The sequence below is a fragment of the Wolffia australiana genome, chromosome 11 (assembly GCF_029677425.1).
Source record: "Wolffia australiana isolate 7733 chromosome 11, ASM2967742v1".
In the NCBI taxonomy this organism is placed as follows: Eukaryota; Viridiplantae; Streptophyta; class Magnoliopsida; order Alismatales; family Araceae; genus Wolffia; species Wolffia australiana.
Genome location: NC_135845.1, coordinates 10030065 through 10046114, shown reverse-complemented (window position 1 = coordinate 10046114; position 16050 = coordinate 10030065). Strand labels below are relative to the sequence as shown.

At 37.8% G+C, this 16050-nt stretch overlaps 2 protein-coding genes across 2 annotated transcripts; both read right to left on the bottom strand.

The window, feature by feature from the left end:
• Positions 1–222: 222 nt before the first annotated feature.
• LOC144709073 (uncharacterized) lies at positions 223–3898 on the bottom strand (the record flags this gene model as incomplete). The annotated part of the gene is made up of 2 exons (XM_078582477.1): positions 223–532; positions 2881–3898. Coding segments are annotated over 2 exons (1176 nt in total), but the record flags the coding sequence as incomplete, so codon positions are not given.
• Positions 3845–5659, bottom strand: LOC144709150 (Pentatricopeptide repeat (PPR) superfamily protein). Its single transcript, XM_078582575.1, has one exon. It carries the CDS (start codon positions 5656–5658, stop codon positions 4132–4134), a length of 1527 nt encoding a protein of 508 aa, XP_078438701.1. The 5' UTR covers position 5659; the 3' UTR covers positions 3845–4131.
• Positions 5660–16050: the final 10391 nt, after the last annotated feature.

Sequence of the window (16050 nt, the reverse complement as noted above, 5' to 3'; positions counted from 1 at the left end):
GATTGATGTACATTTTGTATAGATTGACTCAGTACTCGACTAACCTAGAAAAACCTTGGCATAATTTACGATTGTTTAATAATAGTTTGCGCCAACAAAAGCTGAACGCTTGATCAAGTCAGGTAAACATTTTATTCTCAAGGGTTTCTTAAATTTAATTTTGCCTATCTCCAATTCTTATTTATTCAAGTGAAGAAAATGAGGACTCATCCTATAAGTCTGTTTCTTTAGTGAATGAAGTATCAACTTTACGGGTTGATTTCAATCCAAATATCTGTTGCTTGAGGACAAGATGACATTTAAAAAAAAATTCCGTGGATTTTTTGTTGATTTGTTGGCAAACCTGAGAAGATGGGATAGGCAGAAATTTGGATTCAATCGTCGTCGTAGGATAAATGCGGGCCGCGGGTGCAACCGGGATCTGACGGGTCTTCAGATCCGCAGCAGTGCCAGTATTGAAGAACTTTGCCGGAGCCCGGCGTCGTCAATGTCCCCCCGGTGTGCACACTCTCAAACTTTCTCTTCGTTTCCCCTGGAAGAAGAAGAAGAACTTTTTAAAATTCTTGGATTTCTGATAGAGAAAAGGGAGCACAGTTTTCAAACATTTCAAAAGAAAAAAGAAAGTGAAAGGGGTCATTGGTTATCTCTTGAAAGGCCTTCAAAAAGGAGGAATAATGAAACACCCTGAAAATTATTTGGATTTGGGGAGTTTTAGTTCCAAGAGCTTCTACCGAAAGGAGAAAGGTTCTGACAGATATTTAAGACAGTGTTAATGAAAGAGTAAAAAGTTGAAGATTTCCTCATTTTGGATTCTAGAAGATGATGGTCCAATTCTAAGCGTTCCTGAAACAGCGAGTAATAGATTCTGCATAGTTTTCGACAGAAAATAGTACTTGCAGTTAAAAACACAGAAGAAGAAACCAGAGATTGAAGAATTAGTAGTAGAAGAAGAAGCCAGAGATTGAAGAATTAGTAGAAGAAGAAGAAATAAGAAAGTGAAGAATTACAAGTAAAAGAAGAAACCAGAAAGTGAAGAATTAGTAGTAGAAGAAGAAAGACAAAACGAGAGATAGAAGATGTGGAAAAAGAAAACATAAGAGATTGAAGTAGCAGTAGTAGTAGTAGAAGAAGAAATCAGCGGTTGAAGAAGTAGAAGAAGAAATCAGAGACTGAACAAGAATCAGAAGAAAAAAAAACAAAAGGAGGGGAAAATAAGATGAAGTGGAGTAGAAGAAGAAGAAATCAGAGATTGAGCAAGTATAAGAGGAAAAAAGTAAAAGAAGAAGAGGAAAATAAGAAGAATAGGAGTAGAAGAAGAAGAGGAAAAAAGAAAAGAAGTAGAAGAAGAAATCAGAGATTGAACAAGTATAAGAGGAAAATAAGAAGAAAAGGAGAAGTAGAGGAAGAAATCAGAGATTGAAGTATAAGAGGAAAATAAGAAGAAAGGGAGAAGTAGAAGAAATCAGAGATTGAACAAGTGTAAGAGGAAAATAAGAAGAAAAGTAGAAGTAGAGGACGAAATCAGAGATTGAACAAGTATAAGAAGAAAAAAAGTAAAAGACGGAAAGGAAAATAAGAAGAAAAGGAGTAGAAGAAGAAGAAGAAAAAAGAAAAGAAGTAGAAGAATAAATCAGAAGTTGGACAAGTATAAGAGGAAATAAGAAGAAAAAGGAGAGGGAGAAAAAAAGAGAAGAAAAAAAGGAGAAAAGAAGAGGAAAATAAGAAGAAAAAAGGAAGAAGAAGAGAAGAAAAAAAGGAGAAAAGAAGAGGAAAATAAGAAGAAAAAAGGAAGAAGAAGAGAAGAAAAAAAGGAGAAAAGAAGAGGAAAATAAGAAGAAAAAAGGAAAAAGAAGAGAAGAAAAAAGGGAGAAAAGAAGAGGAAAATAAGAAGAAAAAGGAGAAGAAGAAAGAAAGAGAAGAAAATGAAGAAAAAAATAAGAAGAGAAACGAGAAGAAAAAAAAAGATAATAAAAAAGGAGAAAAGAAGAAAAAGAAGAGGAAAATAAGAAGAAAAAGGAGACGAAGAAAGAAAGAGAAGAAAATGAAGAAAATGAAGAAAAAAATAAGAAGAGAAACGAGAAGAAGAAAAAGAAGGGAAGAAAAAAAGGAGAAAAGAAGAAAAAGAAGAGGAAAATAAGAATAAAAAAGGAAGAAGAAGAGAAGAAAAAAAGGAGAAAAGAAGAAGAAAATAAGAAGAAAAAAGGAAGAAGAAGAGAAGAAAAAAAGGAGAAAAGAAGAGGAAAATAAGAAGAAAAAGGAGAAGAAGAAAGAAAGAGAAGAAAATGAAGAAAAAAAAAGAAGAGAAACGAGAAAAAAAAAGAGAATAAAAAAAGGAGAAAAGAAGAAAAAGAAGAGGAAAATAAGAAGAAAAAGGAAAACAGAAGAAAAAGAAGAGGAAAATAAGAAGAAAAAGGAAAAAGAAGAAAAAGAAGAGGAAAATAAGAAGAAAAAGGAAAAAGAAGAAAAAGAAGAGGAAAATAAGAAGAAAAAGGGAAGAAGAAGAGAAGAAGAGAAGAAAAAAAGGAGAAAAGAAGAAAAAGAAGAGGAAAATAAGAAGAAAAAGGAAAACAGAAGAAAAAGAAGAGGAAAATAAGAAGAAAAAGGGAAGAAGAAGAGAAGAAGAGAAGAAAAAAAGGAGAAAAGAAGAAAAAGAAGAGGAAAATAAGAAAAAAAGGAAAACAGAAGAAAAAGAAGAGGAAAATAAGAAGAAAAAGGAAAACAGAAAAAAAGAAGAGGAAAATAAGAAGAAAAAAGGAAGAAGAAGAGAAGAAAATGAAGAAGAAGAGAAGAAAAAAAGGAGAAAAGAAGAAAAAGAAGAGGAAAATAAGAAGAAAAAGGAGAACAGAAGAAAAAGAAGAGGAAAAGAAGAAGAATACATACCGCCAAAATGGGCAGTGTGAAATCGGCAGGCGGCAGCGTGGTTGAGGGAGGGATCGAACTGCCGCTTGCACCGCCGGCACGTTCTCAGCTCCGTCGCCCCTCCGCACCGAACCGCCCCCAATTTCCGACCCCACCTCGCCCCGCCCAACTCCCCATTACCCCGCCCGATCAACCACCCCCCCGGACGAACACTGCCGATCGAGCTCATCCCCACCCCCTTTAAAAAAAGAAGAAAAAAAAAGAGAACGAGGGGACGGCCGCGAATAGATTTTAAGAGATGATCTTTGATGGGTCCCCCCTCCCCTTCCCAAAGATTCAATCTTTGGGCTCGTAAACGGCCCAACTTGAGCTCTTCTTTCTTTCGTTTTGCAGGGGATTTACCTGGAATTGTGGGGCAGTGTTGCGGAGTCTTGCGGTGAGTCGCTCTTCCTTGGTGATTTTTCTTCTGGTTCTGCGCGAAAATATGGCTCGAAGTCTTGAAAACTTCGCGGAATCTGATGGGGAGTCGGTTCTTTCCAGCTGATTCCTCCTCGTTTGTGGGAAATTTGGGTAAATTTTCTGCGAATCTTGGAGAAACTGGCGAGGAGATCGGGCTCTTTACTTCTAATTCCTTCAGGTTTGCAGGAAATTCAGATAAAATTTCTGCAAATCTTGAAGAAACTGGCGAGGAGATCGGGCTCTTTACTTCTAATTCCTTCCGGTTTGCAGGAAATTTAGATAAAATTTCTGCAAATCTTGAAGAATCTGACGAGGAGATCGGGCTCTTTACTTCTGATTCCTTCCACTTTGCATAAAATTTAGATAAAATTTCCTCGAATCTTGAAGAAACTGGCGAGGAGAATGCATCTTTACTTTTGATGCCATCCAGTTTGAAGGAAATCGGGATATGATTCCTCGAATCTTGAAGAATCTGGCGAGGAGAATGGCTCTTTACTTTTGATGCCTTCCAGTTTGCAGGAAATCGGGATAAAACTTCTGCAAAACTTGCAGAATCTGAAGCTGGGATTGGAACCAAAAATCACTCGTTACTACTGATTTCTTCCAGTTTGGGGGAAATTCGGATAAAACATCTGCAAAACTTGCAGAATCCGACTCTGGGATTGGAACCAAAATTCGCTCTTCACTACTGATTCCTTCCAGTTTGCAGGAAATTCGGATAAAACTTCGGCAAAACTTGCAGAATCCGACGCTGGGATTGGAACCAAAAATCGCTCTTTACTTCCGACTTCTTCCAGTTTGCAGGAAATTGACTTAATATCGCTGCAACCCAGCTGAACCCAAGGCCAAGAAATGATCCCCTTCTGAATTTCCATTCTTCCCCTGTTCTTCAAATTCCAAGGAAACCCCAAAACAAGACATCTTCTTGCTCAAGTTCTCTATTTGTTCATGCTGATTGGCGAGCTTCATAAGAACTTTGATCCGTTTAAACGACGCAAAGCTGGGTTTCTGCCCCTTCCCCACCATCTGCAGAAAACACCTCTCTGCATCCGCCAACAATCCAAGATCACACAGCAGATCAAACAACACATCAGAAACCAATATGTAAGATCCAAACCCTTTCTCGATCATGTCATTCCACAGCTCAATCGCCATTCCCGCCTTCTCTTGCCTCTTACAAAGCCTGATTACAAACATACATGACTGCGTGTTGGGCCAGCAACCGCGATTTCTCATCCTCTGGTACAATCTCCAAGCACTGGTTAAATCATTCGACCAGTAAAAAACCCTGAAGAAAATATTATAACTGGTGGGATTTGGAGATAAACCTTTCAATTCCATCTCATCTAGCAGTGCAAAAGCGTCTTGCAATCTCTTGGCGATGCAGAAATTTCTAATTGCAGCATTGTAAGCGGCTACATCTGGATAAGATCCGTGTTCTTTCATCTCCTTGAGCATGTTCTTGGCCTTGTCTGGCTGCCCAATTAATCCTAATCCACCGATTATGCTTGTGTAGGTCAATTTATCAGGGTAGATCTCTTCCTCCCTCATCTTCTCCAGAGTTTCAAACGCCTTCTCCATCTCCCTGTTCTTGCAAAACACATCAACCAAGCAATTATAAGAAACGAGATCCGGCTTCACACCGAGCTCCTTCATCTCCTCGAAGAACGCCTCGGCTTCTTCTGAAGATCTCCAGCCGGATAAAAGAATGTTGAAGGTGTAAAGATCAGGCCGAAAATCACGCTTCAGACTATGGTACACGTTCCTTGCATCAACCATGGTCTTCTCCTGGGTTAAAACCCTCAGCAGCGCGTTAAAACAGCTGACATCGAAGTTTTCCACGAGTTTTTTGAACTTCCAGAAGCTCTGAACAGTCTGCTTGACGGAGCAGACCTTGGCGATTCTCCCCAGGACGATCTGAACGGTACGGGGGCTCAACAAAGATCGGTCCTTTCTCTTCGTTTCTCTCAAAATCTGCCAAATCTCTTCGAATCTGCGGCTTCTGCCGAGGATGTACAGCATGGTGTCGACGGAGATTGGGGTGTGGAAGAAGCCCTTTTGCTGGGCCGCGATGGAGAAGAAATCTAGGGTTCTTGAGGGGTTGCTGTGGCTGAATCTCGCTCGCTTGAGAACTCGGTCGATTAGGTCGTTGGAGAGGAGGATGCCGCTGTCTTGGAGGGATTTCGCCATGGATTCTCGCGTGGGAGAAGAGTTTACGATGCGGAAGACAGCGGATTCTTCGTCGTTGGAGAGTTGCGTCGGTGAAGAAGAGAATAAGAATCGTTGAAGAAGGAAGGAATCCGCCATGGAAGGAGAGACGAAGCTCCTCAGTCGTAGCATTTCTCCCAAACTTTCTGAAGCGAAGTTCAAAGCCGGGTTTTATATATAGTGCCGCTTCAAAGAGAGTAAGCCTCTAATTTTTGTTTTTTTTGGAAAAAAAATTATAAAGTATTGGAATTTTACTAATTGTTCCCCACGGTGGAGACTTTTGTAAAAAAATTTGAGGGGTTTTTATGAAAATTTCCCGAATGATATTAGATAGAGGGTGGCATTCTCACTAGATACCTTATGCCAGTCAGTTTGAGTTCCCCCCTCGTTCTTCTCTTCCTCTTCCTTGAGTGATCTTTATAGTGGAGGGTAGATAGAGAGGAAATCAGATTTTAAATAAAGTTCACATAAAGAGAGGAGATTTGGCTATTCGGAGATTGCATGAATATGCCTAGAGGTTGGACATACGAACAGCTTGAAGATGCTCACTCGAGGGACCAAGAAATCAGAGATTAGATCCACGAAAAGGTGATGTTTATAATTTTTTCTATGTTTGTGATTTTCAAAACCGTTATTGATTCAATATTTTTCTGTGCAATTTGTTTTGGATCTAATATATAGAAGCCTCAATTCTGATGAACCTGAAATAATTCATGAAAACATACACATCGTAAGGCCATTTCTGGATCATTTTACTGATGTTATCTTCATTTTTACATCGATTATTGTTTCATGCATTAAATGAAACATTTCGTTAAAATAACACTTTTTTAATATAATATTTACACACTTTACGAGTTCAATTATTTTCATGAAAAATGTGCTTTAGAGTTATTAAGTTTAATGAGTTCAAGTCTTCTCTCTAATATGTTATTTTAAACTTTGTACGGTTGAACTCTTTAATTTTAATAAATAAACATAAACAAGAAAATAAAAGAAAAAAATGCATTTTGGTGAATAGGGGTCTACTACCAGTATCCGTATGTGATATCCATAATCAGATATCATGGTATCCGTTATCCCAAAAATTACTAATGGGGACTATGACAGATTCAGATATCGATAATGAATAACGTTATATCTTGGTGAACAGATAACGGTACTGGATAATGCTATATGGATATTAATAAACCACAATTTGGGTTAGATAAGTTGCTTTGGGGCTCTGATTTATGCAACAATACCTATAAATTTCCCCTTACTTGGAGTAGGGGTAAGGGTTGAATCCACAAGGAGTAGATAATGAGAGAGTAAATTGCAATTCAAATATATTTTAAAATAATGTTAAGGTGCTTTATATTTTTCAACATTTTTTAACTAATTTATAAAGAGTAAAAAATGAAAGGAATAAATGAAAACTTGTGAAAATTCTTTTAAATAAATGAAATAAAGATTTATTATGTTTTAGATAAGTTCCAATAGTTTAATGTGATATTTAGTAATCTTTGGGGACTTTCTAGTGCCTTAAATAAAGTTTAAGGTTAAAGAGAACCTTTCTCCGCAATTGTGAAAGGCAACATTATGCTGAGAGGGAAAAGTGGGCACCAACAAGTACTTGACTAAAAACGATGTAACTTTTGCTACAAGAGGAATTTTTAAGTGTCGTTTAATGCATCGGAATGTGAAGTCTAAGATATCCAATATAATATCTAAATAAGAAGTTGATAAAATTCAAATCACACATTCAGGAGATCACACAAACTTTGTTGCCACTTCTCCTAACAGCCAGGTGGTGGTCTTTCTCCAAAAATCTAGATCACCCTTAAACTATCTTTCCCACACTCTTTTATAACAAGAATGAATAAAAAAATCTAATGCACTAGGTCACCAATAACAAGTTGGGAGCAAAAATCCAAGATGAGATACAAAGAGAGGGGAGAAGAGATTAAAAAGAAGTGCCCTAACTCTCCCAGCCATAGGATTTAATTCTGAGGGTTTGGAGGGGAAAAATGACTTAATTCGTAGCCTAGATCTATGTTCCCTCCTTCCCATATTTGAAAACAGACCTTTCAAATTCAAAGTGTGAATTATTTCCATAATTATTTCCTTTAGTTGACCGGTTCATAAGGAGTTTTGAATGGGCTTCTAGAGTTGTCTTCTTGTCTATTGAACCTCTTCTTGTTATTTATGAGATGGCTCGGGTTTCACCTTTCCTCCCATTTGTATCCAAAGTTCCTCATTGCATTTATCGCAGTCTTGTTTTTCAAATAAAACTCCAAAAACATGTGAGAAACTCTAAGGAGTCTAAGGCGGTTCGTCTCAAAAATCAATCATGAATATAAAAATAGAGCTTTCAAATAAATCATTTCTTTCATTTTGTATTTAAATGGTGAATAATGCAAGTGCAAGTCAAAAATATGTAGCAAAAAGAAGTATGAAAGCATACTTTTATTGTTCTAATTGTATGTTATCCAATGTTGACATCAGGTATCGATGTCATTGTGCAGATAGCAATGACAACGTTGAATACAATATCGACACGGATAATAGATACCATGTAGAAAAATAGGGTTATTTCATTATCAAACATACTACATATTCATATTCATTTTTTAATAGTAAAAATTATATAATGTGATTATGTAGATGAAATAAATGTCTCATGCTACATTAATGTTCAACATTGATGTGAATCTAGGAAACTTAACCAAACATATGCTATAAAAGTAAAGATTGGAAATAAACATAATGGGTATCATTTGGGAAAAGTTGTATCAGCTCTAGTAGATGTGGTCAGCTCATGGGTCATAATGCATATCACGGCTTACTAGGATGTGTGCCTTGACGATGGGGTCAACTAGAGTTAGTGAAGGCTTGCAAGAATTTGTTTCCAACTAGCCTGAATCAATTTGATTCACTATGATGAGAATGGAAGAACATTGGTAGTTGCGTCTTCGTAAATTGAGTATGGTATGCCATTATTTTCATTGTCAGATTTGGAATTATAGCTGATGACGTGCACACTTGAGCCTTGTGGTTTCGTCATGAGGTATTGAAGGAGTAGTTGCACACTTCGGCTTGGTATGCGTCGAGGTTGGGCTTCCACTTCCTAAAGCGACTTCCTGGCATCTATAATGTACTACATGGAACATGCAACATTTGATGTAAGATTCAAATATGAAGTAAACAATCTGATAACACACAAATTCAGTTGTAAAATGATATAAATGCGTGTTATCTGGGGGTATTAAAGTGATTTAAATGCATATTCTCATATGGAATTATCATTTATCTGCATTAGAACCACTTATTGAGCACTAAATCAAAATGAAGTTAATTTGGTGAGTATATGATTTTTCTGATTTTCTTTGGGTATTCTTCCAGGACATTTTGATATCAGAATATATTTATACATTTGACAAAAGGCTTATTTGAGTCAAAATATTTCAGATGATAGGTTTCAGCATGAGATTGGAGGAATTTGGAGGGAAAAATTTGGAGAACAAAGAGCCAAAATGAGCACAGAACATGAGGAGGCGGAGGAGAGAGAAAATAGTAAAGTGGAGAGACAACCCACTTCGAACCCTCATATCTCGCAACTCCACCGTTGGATCATGCTCAAATTTTGATCGTGGGTTTTTCACTTCATATAATTTCAATACAACGGTGGAAATTGCCAACAAATATCTAGAACTCTTGTAATGATGGGACGACCGAGGGCAAACGGGAAAGGACTTTACCCTTTCACCCAAGGTACTTAAACCCTTTTTTTTCTTTTCTCTCCGCCCATTCTGGAGTCTTCCATCTACAGCTGAGCAGACAGAGGAGAAAGTTCTTGGATCAAACAAGGTTCTGAGTTTATTTCATTGCATTTTCTGGTCTTGATTTCTAGATTGTATTCTTCTAAATCGCCTTGGCTTGGGCGAAATGTTCTCGCCCTTTCTAGGAATCAAATCTGATTTTGATTGAGATGAATATTGAGCCCTGAAAACAAAAATGAACTAAAAATTAGATAGATTTCATTTCCTTCTAGTTTAAAAATTAGACACCTCCTACAAACTCTTGAGAAAATTGAATCAGCTCATATATAGATTATCCTTCCCACTTACATTATCTTAGTCCCTACTCTATTTCTGACTTCTTGATCTTGATTTCAAGATCAAGAAGCCTAAATAGATTTCTCATAAATACAATCCTAACTTCTTTTTACCCATCCTGAGGTTCTTGATCTTCTTGACAAGATCAAGAAATCCTATTATCTCCTATTATCTCCTATATATTCCTCTCCCAACTTCAGCTCAAAATCCACTAATCAGATTGAACATCTCATTACCTACTAATCCTCTCTTGGACGATCCCTGATATTCACACTATACATATAAGTATTGGGGTAAATTTATAAATTGAATTGCATTGCATGATCTGAATTTCACAATGACAGTAATTAAGGTATCTTAATCACTCAAAATTCAGTTTATCACAATCCAACTCTTGTTTCAGTTAACAAGTTTCACATGTCTGAAAAGTAGCAATTAGTGTACCTATATTATCCAAACAGTAACAAAAGAAAATGTTACTTCATGATTGAATCAAAATTTTGGACTGGTCTTGCATCAACATTTTGAAGCTTCACGAACTACGTCATAAGTCCATCGTCCAAACGCGTTACCCCTCAAAAGCTATTGCAATATCTTAAATTAGTAGATAATTACTTGAAAATCTATATGCTCAACATAAATTATAAATAAATTTTAATCATACTTGATGTTTCTGGCTCCACATCCATTTCAAAGTCAATATAGATATCATACCATTTTGTTTTTTTCCCTCCACACCAACACTTTGTGCAAACAAGTGTCTTCATACTCGATCCCTCCAATCGGGATCGCTCGTAAGGGACAACTAATCGACCAGCAGAAAATAATCATTTTGATGGAGCACTTGTTGCAAATACTAATAGAAATTCATATTCAATCTTTACTATTCTTGGACATACGAGAACATCATTACTCTAGGCATGTGTTGATGGATATATGTGGCCATCAAGCCAATCACACTACCATGTTTATTGAATAAAATATTTACATTCATTATTATTCTGTGTGATGTTTATAATGAAGTCCATGAATACGTGCAATGACTTTGTGAATTATGATGAGATCATAATACAGTGATCACTAGTTTTTAAACATGTATTCGAAATATTCTTATTCGAGGATAGTCGAGACGGACATCGAATTACCCGGATAGAATAGCACTAGCTGATCCTACTTATTTGATAAGTATAGTTGATCATGTGGCTATTAGTGTGGTCACACTAAGGACATATAGTGCGTGCTCTTTTGGAGAAAGAGTTCACTGAATTGATCCGTATGAATCCATGAATCGTATTATACCTAAACGTCTAGCAGGTTGATACAAGTCACGGTTGTATAAGTGATCCACTAACCTGAGACACCAAGGACATCTCGTGAGTGGACGATTACATTTTGACTATGACTTACGAGCCTCTAATCATGGGATTCAAATAAGTTATAGATTGGATGTAGTAAGAAGCTTGTGGAGATGATTGAGTGGTCAGGATGGGATCATCCGCCCTCGGTATGAGAGGAGATTGACTCGAGGAAGACGATGTAGAAAAATCCATGGCCAGGGTAGTGAGGATATTGGAAAAGGCTTTCTCCAATGATCCCCGTTACGCATCAGTACTAATTGAGTGATGGATTAGGGTTTGATAATAAACCATGCTCTAAGTCATTCGAGAGTCTCGCGCGGATGTTAGATTATACATATACAGTAACCGATGATGGTAAATGTTCCATGAGAGAGTTCGAGACTACTCGGTATCTTCTAGAGCATGAGGTGTAGCTTGGCACCCCACGGGATGGAAACTTAACCTCTAGATTGGGTTAAATCGATCCTTATTTAATTAATCTATATGTTGATATAGTTAATTAATAAGGTTGGTCAATAAATGTTATTGGGCCATTAAAGTTGTTAACTAGAACGATACATGGGCCTAGAGGGTCACACGCACAAGGTCATAAGGTCATTGGTGGATATATTTTTCTTTGGAGGGTTTTTGAGAAAAACCTTAAGTAAAATATAAAGAGGGAAAGGGGTCTCATTTTAAGCACCCATGTAAGCATCATTTGAGAGCCCCCCCCCTGCACTCTCTTCTACACTCATCCAAGGAAGCATGTCTTCATGGTGAGGACATCTTCTAGATTCTCAAGAAGAAGTGAAGAAGACGACGTGGAGATCCAAGCGTCGAGTGATCGCGTGGACACTTCTAGAGGCCGGACGCGTGAACGGCTTCAGAACGATCTCGAAGCGGCAAAGTCAAGGGTGGAACGAGTTCCCCAAAAGGTACTACACATGTTTTGTTTTATAGATCGATTGAGAATCAATTGACCACGCTTCCGTATCCATGGAACGTATTTTTCCATGGATGAACCAAATCACAGAACCCAACATGTGTAATATCCCCCTTCTTGGTGTGTTGTATGTAGGAAGGCTTCAAATTCCTCTATGGAGGGAGTTGGTGATGCTGTTATTATAGAGGGTTACCTACTAACCCAAGACATTGATGGTTGTTGCATGGGCACATCGTATCCCATCGGTCATGTATGGATGGTGGTGTAGAAGGGATAATTCCTCGAACATAGGAGACAACCTTCAAATAGGATGTCTAATCAAACATTGACCCCTTGTGAAATGGGTCAAGAAGCTTGATAACGAGGACAACGTCATTGTTTCACAACAACTTTTCTTAGCCAGCTAGTTGTGTCTACATGTCAATGCATGCAACCATCAATGATACTTTCTCATCTCGAGGCAAGCTCTTGTTGGTGAACAACATGGATTCAGTAACCTTCTTCATGATACCCTCCACATGGCATGATAATGCCCACACCAAGAAGAGGACATCTCAAACAATGGGCTCCGTCGATTGATTGACATGATCTGTTGTGTATGTAAAAGGTCCCAATAGGAAGGTAAACTCCTTGAGAAGTTCCAATTCTTCATGCGAGATCTTTGTTTGGCTCCCCCGTGTTGTGAAGAATGAATCCCTACATCAATTGCACCTCTAGTTGTAATAAATTATTTTATAATCTTGGGAGTGCTACTCCATTGTGATGAGAAATTAAGTGAGGTTAACCTTGGCTTGAGTTTATGTGTCCTACAAATATCAACATAATATATTTTGACACAGCCTTTGTACACGAACAGCATAGGAACAGGACTTGAATCCATAAGCCTTGCTCTACTTGAAGGAGCTAAGTCCTGAATCCACTGAATCCACAAAGCTACATCAATTGCTCTACTCTCCGACCCTTGAATCCACAAGGGGTTGTACTTGAATCCAGAAGCACAGAAGCACTCTCTAATAAAGAGAACACTCAGAGGGGAGAAACAATAGTTTCAACAAGACAATAGATTTCAATGATGCTCATTCAGGGGTACATGGGGGCCTTATATAGGCCACAACAAGTGCAGGGTCATCCATAATGACTTTACCCATGAAAAGACAAGTTAAAACATTGAGAAAAATAATTCTGACAAGCTAAAACAGAGGATAAGCAGCCTGACGGGCCTAAGCGGAGATATCCTGTAGATTCTAGGGCACGTGGAAGCTGTCAAGAGATGTTTGTGTGGCTCAAAAAGATCATGATGGGACAAAATAGAAGATATGTAGATCTGACAAGTTAGAGCAGAGATTTTGGAAGAAGAAGAATCTGTCACACGATTCTGTCAAAAGACCTTGTCAAAGAAAATCCTCTCAGAAGATACTATAAGAAAAAATCCAGTCAGAAGATCTTGTCAGAGAAAAATCCTATCAGAGGATTTGAGGGGCTCTAGGTAATTTTCTGCAGATACTTTCAGTTCGAGAAGAATCTCCTTCTTGGGCCACAAGTTGCTAATGGGCTTCATAAAATGGGCTTCTTGGCTACATCACATTTGTTGCCTTATTGTTCGACAAATAGCTCAAACTATTGTTCTCAATTTAGTGACTACCTCCCTGAGTGAATGAATGCATCTATGCCACGAGATGTCCTCTTCTTTCCCCCCTCTACCTCTGATTCACTGTCATAAAGGTTGGCAGTCATGCTGACATCGCTTTCCTCCTCAACTATGGGGGAACCAGTGGGAATAGACAAATTGTTCACCACAGCTTGAACAATGATGTTCACTTTGGAAGGTGTCGTATGGTGATACACTCCATGCTTATGTCACGTAGTTTTGTTCCCTATATGGCCATCCTTCTTTTGTTACTTGATGTGTAATAAGTGGTTAGTGCACATGCCCATAAGAGAAAGCACATTAAATATTTCATCTTACAATTAATAACTCCATTCCAGGGTAATATTCTTAACATTACTCACCTTCAAGTCCAGGCCAAATTCTCCAAGCACATCGACAAAAAATTCTGTCATAGACTCCTCATCATGATTCCCATGGAGCTTAGAAATAGCGAGGACACGTTCACAATGGTCCAAAAGTCCACAACCACTTTTTGCCGTTCATGCATATGATGTGACCGACACACGGTTGACATTTGATAATGTGCATGCGATCTCCACCTGTCATCCTCTTAAACAACTCCATCATCAATGCCTTGATGACTTGTGCATTAGGAGAGGGTACCTCAGTCCGTGTCGCATATCACCATGTCTCTTTCCACGCGTCACTATCAACCCAATGTCATGGCAAGTTTGTGTGATAAACTAGTCGAATGATGATGGTCTTCATCTCTTTTGGCATTTGACCCCTAAAGGTTTACCTCCTGCCAAAGGGACCCAATGTCTCGTCATCCATTAAGTTATATATACAATGTTGTGTACTAGTGCTACCCTTCAGCCCATCATGTTCTTTCGGGCGAGCAAATCTTAAATGGTACCAGAAGACGCCTGTACTTGAGTTGCACGACCTTTGTACATTATTCTATGGCAATCGGTAAAATAATTATTGTATAACATAAAAAAATATAATATTAATGAAATGTATTATCCATTAAAAATATAAAGTGACACATGATGACGTTGTGATAGAGTATTACCATTTAAGTTAGCATAATGAAAATCCAAATTAGGAAAGAAAATCTTTAGATCCCAATTAGGAGACCAAGAGGACACTGATAAAAAAATAAAAAGGAAAAAAAGTACGAGGAAGTTGTAGATATCTCAAATAACATAAACATATTTCATGTTAAAGATAGAATTTGTTCCAAACATCTTGGCCTTGGTTCCTTAATCCAAAATGTGTAAGAATTTTTTTGATAGCATCCAATTCAAAATAGGAACGAGGGAAATGTCAAATGGACCATGGTGGATTTTAGGAGCAGAGAGATTTTTGGGAGAGTGAGAAAAGTTAGATATGGTGATTGTAAAGAAAAAAGGAGGGGCAGAAATAGAAGAAAAATAATGGTGTAATAGTGAAAGGTGGTGGGAAAGTGAGAGAATGAAAGAGCCAATAGAGACCTTCAAATAAGTGGAAGAGAAAAGTCAAAGAAAGTATTGTTAATTGGGGGTTAGTGCTTCTTTCCTAATCTTTCTTGGACTCATGGAATTGGGGGTTTTTCGAGGATGCTGCCAAGTCTACAGATGCAGAACCAAGGCCTTTTTAGATTCCCTAACAGCACAATGTTTCTAGCATTTCAATTCATCGCACCAAATCCAAAAATATTGCCGCTGGCCATCTCCCCATGATAGGAAATGACGTATAAATTTTATCAGATATCGCCTTGGATTTTAATAAACCCAAATTCCTCTCGATTTTTATACCCAAATCAGCTCAAAATTGTAGAAATTTCCACTACGTCAATATTCAACGAGGCTGAATTGATGATGTGTGTAGATTGGTATATGCTTAGAAAGATTATTTAAATGACTAAGGCTTTGTTGGCTACAAGGACATACCTGAGGCAAAGGGAACCATCGTCGCAACTCTGACATTTTCTCACACCTCCCTCACACCACTACCAGATGTCTTTGTCATAACATGTTTGTCACCAACAGCTCCCCATCGAAACTGCATCAACAGAAACTCCACACATAAAGTGTGAAGAATAACAACTTCACCAGTAGCTCCAAAAGCCTTAACACAAGGCCATGGTACTGCACATGTATGCATTTTCTGGAGTAAATGCATATTGGGCTGTGATAAGCCAAAAATAGGGGTAAAAATTATACAGTTTTTAGCCCTTGTCGTTGTGAATTTTGGCTTATGCAATAAAATTTATAAATACTCTACTTAAGATGTATAGTGATAAGTACGAGTGTCGTCCAAGGGAAGCTAGTAAGGAATTCAATTTGATGATCTTCTTGGTAGTATAACCCTAATTAGAGTGAATTTGATCTTCAATGAGGATCAATTCACCCTAATTAGAAGAGAAGTTTAGAAAGGGGGGATAGAAGAGATGAGATGAATAGAAGAAATAGGGAGCTCTAAATTGGCTTCTTTGATCCAAATAAAAGGGTCAAAGAGGTCAATTAGAGAGGTTGAGAGGGAAGTTTTGATTTG